Source organism: Parambassis ranga, chromosome 13 (genome assembly GCF_900634625.1).
Source record: "Parambassis ranga chromosome 13, fParRan2.1, whole genome shotgun sequence".
Lineage (NCBI taxonomy): Eukaryota > Metazoa > Chordata > Actinopteri > Ambassidae > Parambassis > Parambassis ranga.
Genome location: NC_041033.1, coordinates 23,418,514 through 23,438,855, shown reverse-complemented (window position 1 = coordinate 23,438,855; position 20,342 = coordinate 23,418,514). Strand labels below are relative to the sequence as shown.

At 48.5% G+C, this 20,342-nt stretch overlaps 2 protein-coding genes across 5 annotated transcripts in view; both read right to left on the bottom strand.

Annotated features, from left to right (window-relative positions):
* The window catches only part of LOC114444887 (uncharacterized), a 110,986-nt gene extending 102,518 nt beyond the window's left edge, over positions 1-8,468 (bottom strand). The window contains exons 1-4 of the mRNA XM_028419772.1: positions 8,366-8,468; positions 5,528-5,660; positions 2,423-2,758; positions 1,990-2,328 (exon numbers count right to left, since the gene is read on the bottom strand). Coding sequence (XP_028275573.1) covers positions 1,990-2,328; positions 2,423-2,758; positions 5,528-5,564 — 712 coding nt within the window. The 5' untranslated portion in view covers positions 5,565-5,660; positions 8,366-8,468. The remainder of the gene's footprint in view (positions 1-1,989; positions 2,329-2,422; positions 2,759-5,527; positions 5,661-8,365) is intronic.
* Positions 8,469-9,490: 1,022 nt separating this feature from the next.
* LOC114444916 (V-set domain-containing T-cell activation inhibitor 1-like) overlaps positions 9,491-20,342 on the bottom strand; it is a 23,582-nt gene continuing 12,730 nt past the window's right edge. For all 4 annotated transcript variants that reach the window (XM_028419812.1, XM_028419810.1, XM_028419811.1 and 1 more), the window contains 3 exons: positions 14,846-15,166; positions 11,411-11,738; positions 9,491-9,645 (listed from right to left, as the gene is read on the bottom strand). In XM_028419812.1, the coding sequence (XP_028275613.1) occupies positions 11,611-11,738; positions 14,846-15,166 (449 nt within the window). In that variant the 3' untranslated portion in view covers positions 9,491-9,645; positions 11,411-11,610. The remainder of the gene's footprint in view (positions 9,646-11,410; positions 11,739-14,845; positions 15,167-20,342) is intronic.

Below are 20,342 nucleotides of genomic sequence, written 5' to 3'. Positions count from 1 at the left end.
GAAACACTGTCTGCATCAAGCTCACTGCATCAAGGACTCCTCCCACCCTGCCCCTGGACTGTTGGCAGGTGCTTCAGGATCCTCCAGACCAGGACCAGCAGACTGAGGAACAGCTTCCCCCCTTGCCACCTCCACAGTGTGGTCACCAACACCCTCCACCCCAATGTACTGAAGCTCTGCACTAGTTCTTCCACTTCACCATATAGCTCACTGATGCACTGTTCAGTGTTCGTTGGACCAGGGATTTATAACTTAACATTTGTAAATATCATGTGTAAATTATGTTCAGTCTCCAGCTACACTGGATACATTTAACTGCACACATCCACAGTCTGTTCATACTTCCATCATGCGCACTGTGTGTTTATAACATCCCTCAATCATGATGTCGGTGCTCTGGCTCGCCAGTGAGCTAACTAGTTAGCTTCTGTCTGCTAACACAAGTCCATCCATCAGTGACGGGCTGATTAACATCACACTAAAGTATGAATACATCGTTTACTGTCAGCTGATGTTAGGAGATAATTACAGTAAAAAGGGAGAATGCTCATTTCTTTGCTGCCTTTATCGTCCTCTCTTCACTTAATGCCCGTAGTCTGCCCCATGGGGTGACAGGTTGAACTGTATGAGTGTGTTGAGATATGATTGTGTTGTAGTTACGAATAAGTTAAGAAAATTTTATTTATGTGAGTTTTGCCCGATTTGATTCTGTGTTCGTTGTTCTGTGACTGAATCTGTGAATCGGGGTGTGATTGATTTGTCCTCAGCGCCTGAGTCGTGGAGTGATTCCTCATTCCAGTGCTGAGTGAGGAAACACACAGCGACCCTCGTCGTAATGACTTCTCCCGTTTTTCAGGGCGTAACAATGACACAGACCTGACCAGATGCCCACTGTAGGAGCCAAAGATGGATTTATGAAAAATGTATTTATCTTTGTAATAATTTAGCTTTAAGAATTCATTCTAAATACTTTTCAGCTCACGAGCCAAACAAAGTGTGGGCACCTGTGATCTAAAGACTACTAGACTATACTATATACTGTAAGATTTGAACTGAAGACCATAGAATACATTCATATTGATTCATGTCAGAGAGCCCTCCTCCCTCTCCTGATTACTGCGATGAACACAGCACCTGTCCTCACATAGGCCTTGGGATCTCGGGACCCGGTATTTCTTTGCCTGACCACCGGGTGCAGCTCAAGGCAACATCAGTCCTGACTATTCCTGTGAGGTTTGTGTTGAGTCCTGCAGGACCCACAGGTATTCCTGCCTGCTGCAGGTTTCTATCTTGAAGTCACTGTGTCTCAGGATCTGACAAGACAACCCACATTAGGTCCCTGGTGAAGAAGGCCCACCAGCTTCTTTTTCACCTCAGACACCTGAGGGACTTCAAACTCCCCGTCGGGATGCTCATGAACTTCTACACCTGCACCATAGAGAGCATCCTGTTGGTCTGGATGGAGAACTGCACCATGCAGGACTTTCTGCTTCTCAGGAGGGGGGTCCTCTAGGCTGACTATATCATCAGAACCCCCTTCCCAAACCTACAGGCGGTGCAGATCCAGGGCCATGAAACTCATCAAGGAGCCAGTGACCCCAACAACAGACTGTTTCCCTGCTGCCTTCAGGTAGACTTCTGCTGCCTGAAGACCAACACAGAGAGGATGAAGAGGAGCTGCTTCCTGAGACCATCCACATCCTGAACAAGAACTGCTGCACAGCCACACTTCACACGTTCACTGGTTCACTTTGGAAACACAGCTACATATCAACTATTTCTTATTATCACCATATTAAGGCTGGTTTCTTTCCGTGTCTTCCTTTGATGCAGCTTCCTGTCGCCCTCGGTCATTGTGTTTACTGTTGTCTGCACACATGCTGTAACAGGAACAAGCATTTCTCTGCATTCTACTATGTACCACTGTGTGTGACAAATAAAGTTTAATTTAATCTGACTTCTACACGTGCTGCTGGTGTGTTTGCTGACCTTTGACCTCCAGCCGTACATCTGTGTGTCTCGTCTCTTCTCCAGCCACAGTGATGGTGCAGGTGTAGCTGCCTCTGTCAGTAGGACCTGGTTTTCTCAGAGTCAGGCTGAAGTCTCCAGTCTGTGTAGCGTTGGGATTCATGGACGTCCGGTCTCTGTAGGCCTGGTTCTGGTCTGTCAGTTCATCCTCTTCTTGCTGACGCTGGTGGACGGTTGAAGCCCTGAGGTCACAGCGAGTCCAGACCACTGTGGAGGGTCCAGATACAAAAGGGATGTGGCAGGGCAGCAGGACGGACTCCACCCCCTCATCCACCGTCACAGTGAAGCTCTGTCTGTGAACTGTGAGGACACAGAGACGGAGACATGAACCAGCTGACCTGTGTCTGCAGCACTGACCTCTGCTCACATGTGAGAGCAGCTGTGTGTGTCTGACCTTTGACCTGCAGCTCTACATCTGCCAGTCTTCGTTCTTTTCCAAACGCTGTGATGGTGCAGGTGTAGGTTCCACTGTCAGAGAGGCGGGGCTTCCTCAGAGTCAGGCTGAGGTCTCCAGTCCTCAGAGCATCAGTCTTCATGGATGTTCGGCCTTTGTACCCCTGGTTTTGGTCTGCTAGTTCATCACCAGCCTGGACACGCTGGTGGACGGTTGGAGGAATAAAGTCGTAGCGGACCCACACCACTGTGGGGTTCTGAGGTACAGAAGAGTCCTGGCAGGGCAGCAGCACTGACTCCGCCCCCTCATACACGTCCACAGTCATGACAGAGGACGCTGTGAGGACACAGAGACAGACAGTAAAGTGAGCTGGCTGCTGTCTGCTCAGTGTGAGGACGGTCAGTCAGATAAACTCTGTTCACACATTTAACAGACACTGAAGGAAGAAACAGAAACTGTCCTTAAAGGTAGAAAACGCCATGAATGTAGTTTAATAAACATTCAAGTGAACTGATGTTATCCACAGGAAGTGAGGAAGGAGCAGCTGCCACTACCTCAGACCTCTGTGGACTGTCACACACGTTAGCATGCTAACAGCTAGCTGTGGACCCTGGTGTCCCACGGGGTGGGAGCCAGTCCAGCCTAGGTCTAGTCCAGACCTGGGCAAAGTACGGCCCGCGGGCCACATCCGGCCCGCCTGCATCTTCAATGCGGCCTGCAGACCGTGCACACAATAGAAGAAAGAAAGAAAGAATAAAGAAGGCAGCAACAGTCAGCTGTCAGCACGGCATTACCGCTAACGTCTTTCCAACCCTCCTTGTCTCTTCTAAGCTGCAGTGCTGCTTCATCCCATCTACTCTCTGGAGAGACGCGCTGTGTACACTTTAAAAATGCTGCGTGACTATGCTGAAATGTACGGTAAAGCGTGAAGAAACTCCACGGTGCATTCAGATGTTTCCGCGGAGCTGCAGCCGACATCTGCTCTTAAAAAGCTCAGATCTTGTCCAACTTTCAGAACTTTGGGATTTGATCATTTTTAAAACTAGTTTGAACTCTAATGGTTTTCTTCTGTAAAAATATCTTCACATCATCTGCTGCTCTGTGCGGGAGTGTGTTTCAACATACAACCAGCAACACTCAGAGTGGACCTGGACACACACAGAGGACAGAGGAGAGAGCAGTAAACACACAGACCGGTTCACATCATCAGCTCCCTCCGCCACACACTGATTCTATGTTTTTTTTCGCCAATGCGATTTTATAACATCTATCTTTCCATTCATTCAACTCTCTCTCTCCCTCCCGTCCGCGTTCACACACACGTACACACATAAGCGCACACGCATGCGCACACACCGAGAGCAGCTGATCCGCCCGCTCCTCCTTTCAATGCACCATGACTGTTGAAGGAGCCCGGACCGGCGGATATGTTCACAGAGAAGATGATGGAACATCGCACCCTAAGGTGAAACACGGTTACAGTTGAGATAAACTACGTCATATGTCCATAGTCACAAATGAATAATTTTTAGATACTGTATTAATAGAATAGAAATTCATAGCAGTGTCATACAATGACTAGCAAGGCGCACCACAGGCTAGGGTGAAGTGTCTTGCCCAAGAACACACAACAGTGACTAGGGAGGAGTTGGGATTGAACCACCAACCTTCCGGTTACTAGACAACCCTGCTATACCACTGCGCCACTGTTGTCCCCTAAAAAAAATTATTTTTTTATTATTAATCAGTTAGTTGCCTTTAGTAGTTCCATATATCTGATTACAGTTTTTATGCTATTAATGTATTTACGTGGTTATATCACATTATTTATTTGAACCTTTATTTTACCAGAAAACAAAACAAGAACAGGCGGACACATGAGGTCAGTGTTGAGTTCATATAGTGAAATAAAAACCTTCAGCTTCAGATGTTTGTGGAATCCATTCCTTAGATTAGAACTAAACTAGGCTCAAATTAAAGTAAGAACTTTAATTTCAGTTTGGTGAGTCATCCAGGAAACATGAGAAAGGACAGGTCTGTCTGAGCAAACTCATTCTACTGGCCTGTACTGTATGGAGCTGAGGGGGGGAAGGTCCTGCAGGGTTCAAGTCAGCATGTATTTATTCATCTTATCACTCAGAACTAACTGAGGGAATTAAGATTTGACTAACAACTCGATTCAAAATTCTTGTAGCTTTAAAACTGTCACAGATAAGTACACAGGTGCATATTTAACCTTTATAAACCCCAATGACCAACTCTCCGACCGATGTGACACCGAGATGCCCCCACACACTGGTCTGTGGGAAACCCTGCTTACAGTGATGAAAATGTAACAACAGCATATTGATAAAGGTAGACACTGTGCCAGTGATCTCCAACTCAATTCATATTATTATTTATGAAACAAATATTTATGCTTTTCTAATGGAAGTCTACGTGGCCCTCCCAAAAAATAATTGCCCACCCCTGCTCTAGTCTGTCCTCAGTCCAGCAGCAGGTCTGAATAAAGCCACAGCTAGAAGAGACTGCAGGCTGTTGGAGGTGAAGACCTGAGCTAACATGTATGAGGAGTTCTACACACGTTTGACAAAGTCCGGACTGAAACAGACTTAGTTCTTGTTCTCGTCACCTCAGGAACACGAACAGATCTCTCTGTTCTCTTGGAGTATGGAACAAGCTTTAGCACACAGCACCAGCTCTGTGCAGCATATGTCCGTGTTCTCCCGCTCACGGCTGGTCGTACCAGTGTGACCTCTGATATTTTTTGGTTGCATCATTGAGAAATTAGTTCGCACTCTAGAGCCCTGTCAGGAAATAAACTTTAATCTGCTCATGGTCCAAACGAGGTCCAAGAGTCACATTTACAGCCACACTCAGCAAAGCCTGCAGTCTGAGTGAGCATCAGGACATGAAGGTCTGTGCTAACAGGGACTGACTGAGGCCAGAGCCGCTGAAGGACTGGGACTGAGTCCACTCCAGTCCTCCCAGTCTGAATGTTCAGCTTGAACAGAGAATGTAAAGTGAGGCCGTGTGGTCCACATGAAGAGGTCCTGACCAGACTGAGACAGGAAGAAGCCGTGAGGCTGAGGAAGCTCCTCTTACCCTGCAGGAGGATCACACACAGCACCAACACCTTCATCTTCAGCAGCTCCGACCCAACCTGACCGTCAGCTCCACATACAGGAAGGATCAGGCCGAGCTCCGTCCAATCACAGCACAGGAGGACCCACACAACCTGAAAGCACAGCAGAGACACTATGAGGGACCTGAAGGGACCAATCAGAGCTCTGCACAGTGTCAACGTCATCCAGAGATGAAGGAAAGAAAATCTGAGAGCTGCTCAGAGACGCTTTAAAGCAGCAGAGACACTGTTAAAGGTTCAGCTGAGCCCTCAGGACACAGAGGACTAAAGTCCACCATGTGACTGCAGGGACAGCAAACAGTGAGCTGATGTGGACAACCTGTGACAACAAAGAGGACACCTGAGACATATCGCAAGCCATTCATATCACATTTTGCCAGTACTTAAAATGCTGTTTTCACGTCATACGCCGTACAGCGTTTTCTAATATTCGGAGAAGGACAGACCGCACTGATCCAGCACCGACCTCCTTTGCTGTATCACTTCAGTCTGAGTCATGCTAAACTTTCATTTCTCATGAAAGAAATAAAGTGAATTATGTTGATATATATTTTATCTGACAGATTTCATTTTGTTCACACTAACGATGTGTCTTCCACAGGTACAAGGGTTAACCACGGTGTTCCACAGGGTTCTGTGCTCGGACCGATCCTGTTCACCCTCTACATGCTCCCTCTAGGAAACATCATCCAGAAGCACGGCATAAACTTTCATTGTTATGCTGATGATACCCAGCTGTATTTATCCATGAAGCCTGAAGAAACGGAGCCGCTAGTCAGACTACAGGCGTGTCTAAAGGACATAAAGGACTGGATGTCCTCCAACTTTTTACTATTAAACTCGGACAAGACTGAGGTCATTGTTTTTGGACCGAAACATCTCAGAACTAGTTTATCAGATAATACTTTCTCTCTGGATGGAATTACTCTGGCCTCCAGTACGACTGTGAGGAACCTTGGAGTTATCTTTGATCAAGACATGTCGTTTGTCTCTCATATTAAGCAGGTCTCCAAGACCGCTTTCTTTCACCTGCGTAATATTACTAAGATCAGGAGCATCCTCTCTCAGAGTGATGCTGAAAAGCTCATCCATGCTTTTGTCACTTCAAGACTGGACTACTGCAACTCTTTATTGTCAGGATGTCCACATTACTCCATCAACAGTCTGCAGCTGATCCAGAAGCAGCAGCTAGAGTTCTGACAGGAAGCAGCCAAAGGATCATATCTCTCCTGTTCTAGCGTCTCTTCACTGGCTCCCAGTGGACTCAAGAATACACTTCAAGATCCTTCTTCTAACCTACAAGGCTCTTCATGGACTTGCTCCATTGTATCTGCAGGACCTGATTGTACCACATGTTCCTAACGGGACACTCAGATCTCTGAGTGCAGGGTTACTAGTAGTTCCTAGGATTCATAGAAGTAGAATGGGAGGACGAGCTTTCAGCTATCAGGCACCGCTATTATGGAACCAGTTACCAATCTGGGTCCGAGAGGCAGACACTGCCTCCACCTTTAAGACTAGACTTAAAACTTTTCTGTTTAGTAAGGCGTACAGTTAGCCTTAGACCTAGTGTGTAGCACAGCTATGCTGCTCTAGGCCTACGCTGTCGGGGGGCACAAACATGATCCACTGAGCAGTTTCCCTCTCACCCTCTAACCTCTCCTTTTCTCTCCTTAGTCTGGCTCACACTGGTCTCAAGACCTGGATGATGACCTGCAGTCCGGCCCGTGAAGTCTCTCTTGCCCTACATTGTCGGGGGGCACAAACATGATCCTCTGAGCACCCTCTGACCTCTCCTCCACTCTCCTTAGTCTGGATCATACTGGGTAATATCGTCTCATAATCTGTGTTAACTGTCTTCCTCCTCGTAGTTGTGTGCCTCGCTCTCGCTCTCTCTCTTTGCAGGTCTCAAGACCTGCATGCTGACCTGCAGTCCGGCCCGTGAAGTCTCTCTTGCCCTACGTTGTCGGGTGGCACAAACATGATCCTCTGAGCAGTTTCCCACTCACCCTCTGACCTCTCCTCTACTGGCTCTGTCTGGATCATACTGGGTAATATCGTCTCATAATCTGTGTTTACTGTCTTCCTTGTAGTTCTGTGCCTCGCTCTCGCTCTCTCTCTCTCTCTCTCTCTCTCTTTGCAGGTCTCAAGACCTGCATACTGACCTGCAGTCTGGCCCCTGATCTCTCCTGTGCTCATCGACTTCACTAGCCCCTGCTGCTCATCTTTGCTATCAAATTACTATTCCTACTTATGGACTGACGATATATATAGATATCTATTACAATATAATCATTGTTTCATCTTGCTGTCATGTTTGCTCTGTACTGTATCATGTTTGTATCATGTTTGCTCCTCTCTCTCTCTCTCTCTCTCTCTCTCTCTCTCTCCTTCATCCTCTCTCTCTCTCTCTCTCTCTCTCCTTCATCTTCTCTCCTTCTCTTCTTCATCCTCTCTGACTAGCGGCAGGACTGGTTCCCCCTTAAGTTGACGGGTCCTGCTCAAGGTTTCTTCCTCTTAAAGGGAGTGTTTCCTTGCCACAGTGCTCTTAGGGGGGTTCCTGTGAAGCGCTTTGAGACAATGTCTGATTGTAATATGCGCTATATAAATAAAACTGAATTGAATTGAATTGACAATAACATTTGTTCATTTTACTCCTAATCTCCTAATCTCTCTCTCTCTGAAATGCCCCAAAACAGGTTGTTAACAAACAACAAGTTGTTAAACTTTAAAAAAAGGACTGACTGATGAGTGCACAGCAGGGGGTGAGGGATGTGTTGTATTTGTTGTAATATTACATTCAGAATAATCCTGTAGCTGTGGACCGAAGTGATGCAGGAAAGGAGGTCGGTGCTGATCAGTGCGGTCCGTCCTTCTTCTCTGCTGATAGGCTGATACAGAGTGAACTGCAGTTATTAGAATATTAGAAAACGCCATTTTAACTACTGGCAAAATGTGATATGAATGGCTTGCAATAGAGACAGACACTGACAGACTTCAGAGGACAGACAGACACTGACAGTCTTCAGAGGACAGACAGACACTGACAGACTTCAAAGGACAGACAGACACTGACAGACTTCAGAGGACAGACAGACAATGACAGACTTCAGAGGACAGACAGACAATGACAGACTTCAGAGGACAGACAGACAATGACAGACTTCAGAGGACAGACAGACAATGACAGACTTCAGAGGACAGACAGACAATGACAGTCTTCAGAGGACAGACAGTCACCGACAGTCTTCAGAGGACAGAGGACAGACAGACAGACACTGACAGACACTGACAGTCTTCAGAGACACTGACAGTCTTCAGAGGACAGACAGACACTGACAGTCTTCAGAGGACAGACAGACACTGACAGTCTTCAGAGACACTGACAGTCTTCAGAGGACAGACAGACACTGACAGTCTTCAGAGGACAGACACAGACAGTCTTCAGAGGACAGACAGACACTGACAGTCTTCAGAGGACAGACAGACACTGACAGTCTTCAGAGACACTGACAGTCTTCAGAGGACAGACAGACACTGACAGTCTTCAGAGGACAGACAGACACTGACAGTCTTCAGAGGACAGACACAGACAGTCTTCAGAGGACAGACAGACACTGACAGTCTTCAGAGGACAGACACAGACAGTCTTCAGAGGACAGACACAGACAGTCTTCAGAGGACAGACACAGACAGTCTTCAGAGGACAGACAGACACTGACAGACTTCAGAGGACAGACAGACACTGACAGTCTTCAGAGGACAGACACACACTGACAGTCTTCAGAGGACAGACAGACACTGACAGTCTTCAGAGGACAGTTCAATCAGAGCTCTGTCAGCAGATGGAGCTCAAACTGCAGACGTCTTTCATTCACTCACACAACATGTCTGCTCCACCTTTACTCCTCTCTGTCCACACCTGTTACCTTCACCAGGATCCAGACCCTCACAGAGACGTCACAGTGTCCTCACAGTGTTGTTAGATTGTCCAAATAGTGTCCTCCCAGAGTCCACAGAGTCCTCACTCACTCAGAGTCGCTCTGATGAGGAAGCTCACCTGAAACCTGCATCTCACCTGGAACGCACACAAACCAGTCTGACTGAGACACACCTTTATCAGGAAACACACACACAGACACATTCTTGTGTCTTCTTCTTGAGCAGTGTGTGTCTGCAGAGTGAGTGAAGCTGCGGTGCAGCAGCTCACAGGGAGCTCTTGGTGAGTGGCCTGTGTGTGGGTGAAGTGTGAGTGTGTGTATCTACATATGTTCATTGTCACCGTGCTGTCTCCACCTTTCTGCCGCCTTAAATCCTTTCTGTGGTTCTGATGTGGAGCTTTAGCATTTGCTATGTGAGCAGGCTTTAAGCTAGCTGGAGCATTCAGCTGCAGCCCTGTGATGGAGCTCATCACGTCACATGTCCTCTGTCATCACTGGAGGTTGTCAGTGTGACGTCTGTGTGAGCGTTAGGTGAAAGTCACCATGTGATGCTGTGTGTGTGTTAGTGCGCTCGTGTGTCAGCTGAAGTGTGTTCAGAGCTGTGATGAGGTGAACTAGAGGCCGATGAAGCCGCAGTCCTTTAAGGAGCCTTTTATGTTCTGCTCATGGATCATCAGGAGCCTCCACTCTGCATCCACTGCTGGACTCTGTGCCTTTATTGGCTGTAGAAAACCTCATGATCTCATTGGCTGCCACGGGAGAGAAAGAAGTCACCTGAAGTGTCCATGACCCGCCTCTTTCTTTTACACACACAGACACTAGGCTTGTGCAAAATCGTATCGTGTGCAATTAATCGTCAGAAAAACTGTCACCGATTAATATTTGCCACTTATCGATTACGGCGATTAGTGCCTCGTCATGATGACGCATTTTTGTGAGCCCACAATAACAATAATAGTGGAAGGCAGTGGTGTTCAGTGAAATGATGCAGAGCAGCACCTTCCTAACAGAGGGTCAACGTCTGTCACCATAAGCCGGAGCACGAAGAGGACACAACGCCGGCTACAGCTGTATAAAGTGCCGCGACATGCATTAGGTGAAGTGTGGAGCGTTGGTTGTTGCCATAGTAACTGGATTATTGCTTGTATCAAAGGAATGATCTTTATTTACGGACTCCACAGCAAGATAGGAAAACATTACAGCAGCGAAGTCTCCTCCAGCAGATAGAAAGAATTCCACTCAGCCGAGAAGCTGCGATACGTTTAGTCATCGTGCTGCTTACGACCAAACTAAGCGCTGGAAGAACGTAGGTTGATTGACACACACACATTTAAATGTGAAATTGTCCGGTTTGTTTGTTTGTTCTGCTGCTGTTCTACAGTCTGAGTGAAAACATGCACTAGTGTGGGACATATTCCAGTCACAGGTTCATTCCACAGACACATTTTTAACTTTAATAATCACTGATGGGACTTTTCTGAACTTATTTGTCCTGTTTAATGTTAATGTTGACATGCTGCTCTGTGACCTGAAGATAAGAACATGTGAAGGACAAAGCTACTTTAAATGTTTGCTTCATTATTATTTTGAAGAAGTTTGTGACTCTGTTATCATACATATTTCCATGGCTGGTTGGTGCCTAATCACTACTTTAACCTGTCAGAATGAAGGGGTTAACTTGACTGATGATTTGTCAGAATCATTTTAGAACAATGTGGTGATTTAGGGTCAAAAACACGTCAGTGCAACTGTCATCAATTAATTGTCAGATTAATCGTTATTGGCTAAATGCCACAATTAATCGTGATAAATCTTTTTGCCAATATCGCCCAACCCTAACAGACACACACACACAGACACACACACACACACACACAGACACACACACAGACACACACTGACCTCTGACTTTGAGCTTCACTTGTTTCTCCATCAGGATGTCTCCCTTCTTGTTGTAGATGGTGCAGGTGTAGGTGTTGTTGTCTCCATCTGTGGGGTGTCTCAGGGTCAGACTGAGGTCTCCAGTCCTCAGCAGGTCTTCATTCATCTTTGTTCTGTTTCTGTAAACCTGGTCCTGGTCTGCTGGTCGGTCAGAGCCGTTCTCATACACGTGGACCGTCCTGTCTCCGTCTGTCCCTCCACTCCACTTTAGCGTCTACAAGCAGGTCAGCTGTGGATTTGCAGGGCAGCTGGACAGACTCCACCCCTGAGTCCACCTCCACCTGGGGGACTGAGAGACAACAAAGACCAACATGAGCTGCACAGACAGCAGCAGCAGCACTGAGCACATGTTCTGTGACTGTATGAAATATTAGCAGTGAAAACATGTTGGTTGGTTTTCAGGTGCTGCGTGATCTCAGTGCGCATGTAGCAGTGCTCCGTCAGAATATAATCCCAGAATGGATCAAAGTAGGAGACTGCCGCGTGTTAATCAGCATTTAATTTGTGCTCGCTGTGAATACTCAGCTCACATGAAGCACTTGGAGTTTCTTTCTTTCTTTTTAATCAGGATGCTGGTTGAATGAACACATGTTCTCAGTAGCTGCCCTCACTGTGAACAACACGCCTGACTCCTGACATGTGTCTGTGTGAGGAGCCAGTGAACAACGCCTCTTTCTTGGACTACTGGAATATCTACATGAGGAGCCTGACCTAAAGTTAGTGACCGACTCTGAACCAGCACCAGAAGCAGCATATTCCCTGACTTAGACCCTGACCCAGCATAGACCCTGACTTCTGAGGGGCCGTCCTCACACAGACTGACTGAACATTAGAGACAGACCTGCTGACAGACCTTGGTATGATGATGTGTTAGACGCTGGTCTCTCAGAGTCCTTCCAGAATTCAAACTGCTGGTCTAAAAGGGGGCCGGTCCACCAGCTCAGACCTGGATGGAGACTGGCTGAGGTAAAACCAAGCACAGATCCAGCTCACCACAGCACCTCTGGTACACGGTGCACCAACCACAATCCTGAACATGGACCAGGATTAAGGACCTGTGGCTTTGGACCAGCAGACAGTGGAGACACAGGGGGACAGGAGGACGTCCCGGCTGACCTCCCCACCAGGTAAAAGGAGGACCAGAGGAGCAGAGAAGGACCAGATAAGCTGACTCACACATTGTACATGCAGACATAAGCACAGACTGATGAGCTCCTCACATCATCTGACTCCATGGAACTGCTCCAAGGGGCCTTGAAGAGGACGGACCAAAGTGTGGAGGACATTTAGTCCGGTTTCATCCAGATCACTGAGACACCGATCATTTTACACACACATGAAAACAACGTTCTGCAGCCTGCTGAAGACCAGGAGAAGAGGACGAGGACTGAGAGAGGACTCAGACCAGGTGAGGACAGAGACAACATCGCAGTGGACTGGGCCCGCGCTGTCAGCCTGGCTACAGATGGTGCGCCCTCAATGATCGGGAAAAAGCAGGCGTTGTGACTCAGAGAGAAAGTGCAATCTGCAAATGGAGGACGTGATTTTTGGACTTTTCACTGTATTTTGCACCAGGAGTTTATCTGATCCAGAAGCCTGAATCACCGTCGGTTTGACAGCCTTCTCAGAGAGAAAGACCACGTCTATGTCCTGCCTTACCACACTGAGGCAAGTTGGTTAAGCCGAGGTGCTGTGCTGAGGCGTTTCTTCGATTTACGAGAAGAACCGAACAGTTCATGGAAGAAAGGGGCAAACCAGCGCTAGAATTCTGTTCCGCAGAATGGATGCAGGATCTTGCATTTATGGTGGATGTTACAGAGCACCTGAATAATTTGAACAAACCGCTGCAACAAAGCTGTCACGCAGTATTATGACAGCATACGTTCTTTCAAGTTGAAGCTGTTGTTGTGGGAGACGCAACTTGTCGGTGGTGATGCAGCTCACCTCCCCTGTCTGACAAATGTGTGTGCGACCCAACATGTGGCAGACATGAAGCCGTTCAAAGGTAAAATAACGGGACTGTTACGGGAGTTTGAGCAACGCTTTCAGATTTTTGGTGAACTGGAGAAATAAGTTTCATTGTGAATCCCTCTGATCTGCCCTCAGCATCCAACTTGACCTGATGCCAGGTATCAGGAGTCAAATAAACTCTGCAACCCTGTGTCTCAAGCATGCACGAGCCCCCCTGATATAGTTCTGTGATCTGTGAATCACTGAGGCGTTGTCTGTGTAACGGGGTGGTAAAACAGCCCATTAAGGATTAATGTGCATATGGTTTCAATTATAGTTCTAGGAAACAGTGTGTATTTTCAGCGTGTGTTGTAGTTTTATACTGTGGTCAGTAGGTGGCGATTGCAAGCTGAGGTGCTCCTGCTTCGGCTGCATCCATCACCGTTCGAGTTTGATTTCCTTTTTTTTCCTCTTTCTTCTGAGCAAACGGGTTGAGGTTGGTGACGGTGTCCTCCGAGCAGGGCTAGCTCGTAAAGTTGTAACCAAAAAGGTGAGAGCCTTAGTGGCCGATACGTTACGGAGCCTACCTGAGTTGAAGAGGTGTCACTGCAGTGTGTGTTACGGATGTTTGCGAGGGTGCGACAGCGTGAAAGGTAATGCTAATAGCAGTAGCTAGTCGCTACATGTCCCGAGCCATTAAAGAGTGACACATGTCGACGCTGAGTTTTTTTATTGTGTTTAAGCAGCGTGAAGGAGGGAGAGACGACAGCCTCACCCAGCCAGGTCTACTTTTAATGTTGCTCTTGTAAGTTTATGTTCATTCAGCATACTGTATTTATGATGTATAAGCTAAGTGGGTGATTGATAAATGTTTGTGTTTCTTTTTTGTTGTCTCTTTTCAGCCCCACTGCCGTATTTTCTTTTATGTTAGTTTTACTTATTTGGTTTATGTGAGAAGCCTCATGTTGGCTTGGTTAACTGATCTCCACACTTTTTATTTGTGGAATAAAAAGACGGAGAAACCACACACCTGTCCCCTGAATTGTGTTAAGTGACCAGTTTCTGATCTGGCCACATCTGTTTGTGTGTTCTCTGTCTTCAGAATTTTCATGTTTTATGATTAATAGTGATGTTGTGCTGGTTCTGTTTGAACACACGTCAGGCTCCAGCTTGATGTTTTATGTTGATGTATTAAAACAAAGGAAACGATGAAAAAGTTGTTCTTTTAAGTTATAGCTATATACCTTGATGTTACCGGTCCGGCCCACTCTGGAATAGATCTTCCTCCATGTGGCCCCTGAGCTAAAATGAGTTTGACACCCCTGGTTTAATAAATTGTACTTTGAGACCAGAAATGATCCACTGCTTCCTCATTGAAAGGACTCGGGGAGGAGATCAGAAGAAACAAGGGAATTTCACCTCGACAACACACACACACACACTGACCTCTGACTCTGAGCTCCACTTGTTTCTCCATCAGGATGTCTCCCTCCTTCTTGTAGACGGTGCAGGTGTAGGTGTCTCTCCATGTGGGGTGTCTCAGGGTCAGACTGAGGTCTCCAGTTCTCAGCAGGTTTTTCTTCATCTTTGTTCTGTTTCTGTAAACCTGGTCCTGGTCTGCAGGTTGGTCAGAGCCGTTCTCATACACATGGACTGTCCTGTCTCTACTGTCCGTCCACTCCACTTTAGCGTCTACAGGCAGGTCAGCTGTGGATTTGCAGGGCAGCTTGACAGACTCCACCCCTGAGTCCACCTCCACCTGGGGGACTGAGAGACAACAAAGACCAACATGAGCTGTACATGTCCTGATGTGTGTGGACAATGATGTGATCCTGTCCCTGATTCATGGACGTAATGAGACACAGACTGTGTGTGTGTGTGTGTCAGTGTAACAGTTAATCTGATTCAGTCTCTTATTAATAATCAATACAAAGATCATAATCAGTCCAGTCTGCTGTCTCATCATTCTGCTGTGAGGCTCTGATACGGTGGCCCTGAAGGTCAAAACACAGACATTCAGGAAACAGAAAGAGTAGGGACAACATGTCTTGGTCCTGATTGGACAGAACCCGGTAGTATGACCTCACTTCCTGTTTCTACTCGGCTGTGTCCTGCACCAGGTTCAGGGTGTTTTCACACTTGGTCCTTTCAGCCTCTAAATGAACTCAGATCGATGACTCAGCATTTTTTGTGCATATGTGAGCGCTCCAACCGAACCCAGACCCCTTTAACAGGAACCGTACTGACAGAAGTCCACAGTACAGCACGCTGTGAACACACAGACATTTTATTAGCCAGTTATTTAGACGCCCAATAAACAATAATTATGGAAACAAATGATTCATGATTCAGTATTTTGGTTATTTCCTTCTTTGTAGTTTAGTTCTGTTTGTCTGGTGTCTGTGGTGAGACGCATGAGCACCCTCTGTTGGCCTCCTGGTTGTTGTTTTGTTTTTCCCTTTGCTTTTTCTTTCAGGCGCTCTGTTCAGGCTGCAGCTTCCTCTGGGCGGAGTACTGGGCTGATTGGTCTCACCTGTCCTCCTTCCACATCAAGTTCCCCGCCTATTTAAGGACCTCACTTACCTGCCTTCCTCGTCAGTTCTTCAACTCACGTCGTGGTAACTAGACCGACCCTCCTGAAACGTTGTTTCTTCAACTGCTCGTACTCATCCTTTTTTCCGCTTACTAGGAGCCTCAGCCTTGGTCCCGTCCAATCCTCCGCTGCAGTCTCCAGAGCGCCTGTAAGGATTCCCACCGTTGTGGACTTTGTTTTCCTCGAAGACCTTTTCGCCGTCGTGGTTGTTTTTCGTTTTCAGCAGAGAGATCTTTTTCGCCCTAGTGGTTGTTTTTTGTTCTGTAAAATAAATCCGATCATTTTGAGACCTGCATTTGGATCCTGAGTTTATTGGCACATAACAGAAGAACTGACCAGTCATGGATCCAGCGGCCTCATCTCCACCGTCACCCTCTAAGGTACTGACCCGCCAAGGGGTGCTGTTGGGCAGACATGAGCACGACATCCAAACTCTTCAACACGATCGAAATGTGACATTTGAACAAATTAATGAGCTTCGAAATCAGTTCCAGGCGTTTGCCACACAGTATCCCGGACCGCCTGTTCCCAGCACTCCCCGTGAACATCACGTGGTCGACCCCGAGCCTTTCGACGGAACGCTGGGCAAGTGTCGTGGGTTCCTCCTTCAGTGCCTGAATGTCTTCGCTCTCAAACCCTTTTCATTTGACTCTGATCGCTCCAAGGTTCTCTACACGGTGGGTCTACTCCGGGACCGGGCTCTGGAATGGGCTCAAGCGGAAGACGCCGCGGCGCCTTGGATAGGTCGGTCATTAGACGATTTTCTTCGCCGTTTTAAGGAGGTTTTCGATATCCCTAATCGGGCTGGGGATGCCTCCCAGCGCCTGCTGTCTATATCTCAAGGCTCCGATTCTGTGGCAGAATACTCTGTTCGTTTCCGAACCCTCGCGCTGGAGGCTGGTTGGAACGAGCCGGCCTTGAAAGGGGTTTTCCTGAAGTCCCTGAATGAAACCATCAGGCGTGAAGTTGCCTGCCGCGGGGAGCCATCTTCCCTCGAGGCTCTCATTTCCCTGGCTATTCAATTGGACAATCATATGAGGGAAGTCGGTTCCGAAGCCCCATCCAGAACCAAGTATAGGGCTTCGTCCCGTAGCTCCTCCCGCTCTCCACCTGACATCAGACATGCGCTGCCAGCGCCTCCTACTGCTGAGAACACACACCAACCTGAGCCTATGCAGCTGGGCAGGACTCGCCTCACTCTTGAGGAGAAAAACCGTAGGCGTAGGGAGGGAAGGTGCTTGTATTGTGGGGATGACCATCATACATTGTCTTCTTGTCAGGTTCGGCCAAAAGACAGGGCTCATCAGTAGGACTAGGGCTACGGGTGGGCCAAGTTACACATTCTTCTAACCCTAGAATGTCTCTTCCTGTTGTCCTGTGTCCACACTCTCTCTCTATTTCCGTAGTTTCGCTGATCGACTCAGGGGCCGACGGCAATTTCATTGATGCCAGTCTCCTGCGACAGCATGAACTCCCCTCCGTGCCACTAGGGGAGCCAGTCCGCGCTACCACCCTGGATGGTCGTCTCATCACCACGGTAACACACGAAACCCTTCCGCTAGAGGTTATCACTTCCGGTAACCACCGGGAAGTGATTTCGTTCTTTGTTATTGATTCTCCAAGTGCGCAGCTAGTTTTCGGTTATCCCTGGCTCGAGCTACATAGCCCGCACATTGATTGGCGCACCCGCAAGCTCCTTAGTTGGAGTCCGTTCTGCCACGCTAACTGCCTTCGCTCTGCTAACACACCGGCCTCAACTAATACGGTAACTAGTCCAGAACCTGGTTGTCTTGATTCCGTACCAACTGACTATCACGATCTCGGCGAGGTTTTTAGCAAGTCCAAAGCTCTAGCTTTGCCACCTCACCGACCATATGATTGTTCCATTGATCTTCTCCCGGGAGCTCCGCTCCCCTCGAGTCGTTTATATAATCTGTCGATCCCCGAGAGAAAATCAATGGAGCAATACATTAGCGACTCGTTAGCCACAGGCATTATTCGTCCCTCGTCCTCTCCCGTCGCTGCCGGCTTTTTCTTCGTTGGTAAAAAGGACGGCTCCCTTCGGCCATGTATTGATTACCGTGGCTTAAATAAGATCACGGTGCGCAATAAATACCCTCTTCCTCTAATCAACTCTGCGTTCGAACTCCTTCAGGGGGCGCGAGTGTTCACCAAGCTGGACCTGCGTAACGCTTACCATTTGGTTCGGATTCGCGAGGGGGATGAGTGGAAGACCGCGTTCAACACTCCGCTGGGTCATTTCGAATACCTCGTCATGCCTTTTGGTCTGACTAACGCCCCTGCGGTGTTCCAAACGTTGGTTAACGACGTCCTTCGCGATTTCCTTAACCAATTCGTCTTTGTTTATCTGGATGACATCCTGATCTTTTCTTCCTCTCTTCAGGAACATGTGGCACACGTCCGAGCAGTCCTTCAACGCCTGTTAGAGAATAAACTCTTCGCCAAAGCAGAGAAATGCGAGTTCCATTCCCCGTCAGTTAGCTACCTGGGGTTCATTATCCATGAGGGACAAGTTGAGGCAGACCCAGAGAAGATCAGGGCAGTAGTTGAGTGGCCCAGACCCACTACTCGTCGTAAGCTTCAACAGTTCCTAGGGTTTGCTAACTTCTATAGAAGATTTATCCGCAACTACAGTCGTGTTGCACTCCCTCTAACCCAGCTCACCTCCACTCTTAGGCCGTTTGCCTGGTCCCCTCTAGCTGAGGAGGCCTTTTGTGAATTAAAGGCTCGTTTTACCTCAGCCCCGATCCTGATCCAGCCTGATCCCACCAGACAATTTATCGTAGAGGTAGATGCTTCCGATTCAGGGGTAGGGGCAGTCCTGTCTCAGCGCTCGGCGGAGGATGATAAACTTCACCCCTGTGCTTTCTTCTCTCGCCGCCTCACCTCTGCAGAGCAAAATTATGACGTGGGAAACCGTGAGCTGCTCGCCGTCAAGTTGGCTCTCGAGGAATGGAGACATTGGCTGGAGGGTGCTGAGCAACCCTTCGTGGTCTGGACTGACCACAAGAATCTGGAATTTATAAGGAGTGCTAGGAGATTGAACTCCCGCCAAGCTCGTTGGCAGCTGTTTTTTACCAGGTTTGACTTCACCCTCACCTACAGACCTGGTAGCAGTAATATCAAACCTGATGCTCTCTCCCGTCAGCACGAGAGTTCCGGTGTATCCCCTGAGACGGAGTCCATCCTACCTGCCTCCAGGGTTATTGGTTCCCTTACCTGGGAGATTGAGTCCGCCGTCAGGGAGGCCCAGCGCCAGGAACCAGACCCAGGTGATGGTCCACCTAACTGCCTCTTTGTCCCCTCTACAGTGCGGTCCCAAGTCCTCTTATGGGCCCATTCCTCTCGCTGGTCCTGTCATCCTGGAATCCGCCGCACTGTCAACCTGCTTCGACGCCATTTCTGGTGGCCCTCTTTGGACACTAAGGAGTTCGTCTCTGCCTGCTCTGCCTGCTCCCACGGCAAGTCCTCCCATCGTCCTCCTGCTGGCCCGCTCCGTCCTCTCCCAGTGCCCGGTCGCCCCTGGTCCCATATTGCATTGGACTTCGTCACGGGACTTCCACCATCCGAAGGTAATACAGTCATCCTCACCATTGTGGACCGCTTTTCCAAATCTGCACATTTTGTACCTCTCCCCAAGCTTCCCTCTGCCTTCGAGACAGCTCAACTGCTAGTCACCCACGTCTTCCGGCTCCATGGCATCCCCGCTGACATCGTCTCCGACAGGGGTCCTCAATTCACCTCCGGAGTTTGGAGAGCATTCTGCCGGGCACTGGGGGCCTCCGTCAGCCTATCGTCAGGCTTCCATCCCCAGACGAACGGACAGACGGAGCGGGCCAACCAACATCTGGAGTCGACCTTGCGCTGTGTTGTGGCCTCTAATCAAGGGACCTGGAGTTCCCACCTGCCCTGGGTTGAATACGCCCACAACTCCCAGTCCTGTGCGGCTACCGGCTTGTCCCCCTTCGAGGCCTCTTTGGGTTATCTGCCTCCCCTCTTCCCAGCCCAGGAGGAGGAATTGGCCGTCCCCTCAGTGCAACACCACCTGCGGCGCTGCCGTCGGATCTGGAAGCAGGTCAGGGGAGCCCTGCTCCGTTCCACCGTCCAGAACCGGAGGTCAGCCGATCGCCACCGTACACCTGCCCCCCCCTACCGAGAAGGTCAGTCTGTCCTCCTGTCCACCAAGACCATCCCCTTACGAACAGAGTCCCGCAAACTCTCCCCCCGGTTCATTGGTCCATTCAACATCCTGAAACTCATTAACCCGGTCACAGTCAAACTGGCACTCCCCTCATCTATGAGGATCCATCCTGTTTTTCACATCTCCCA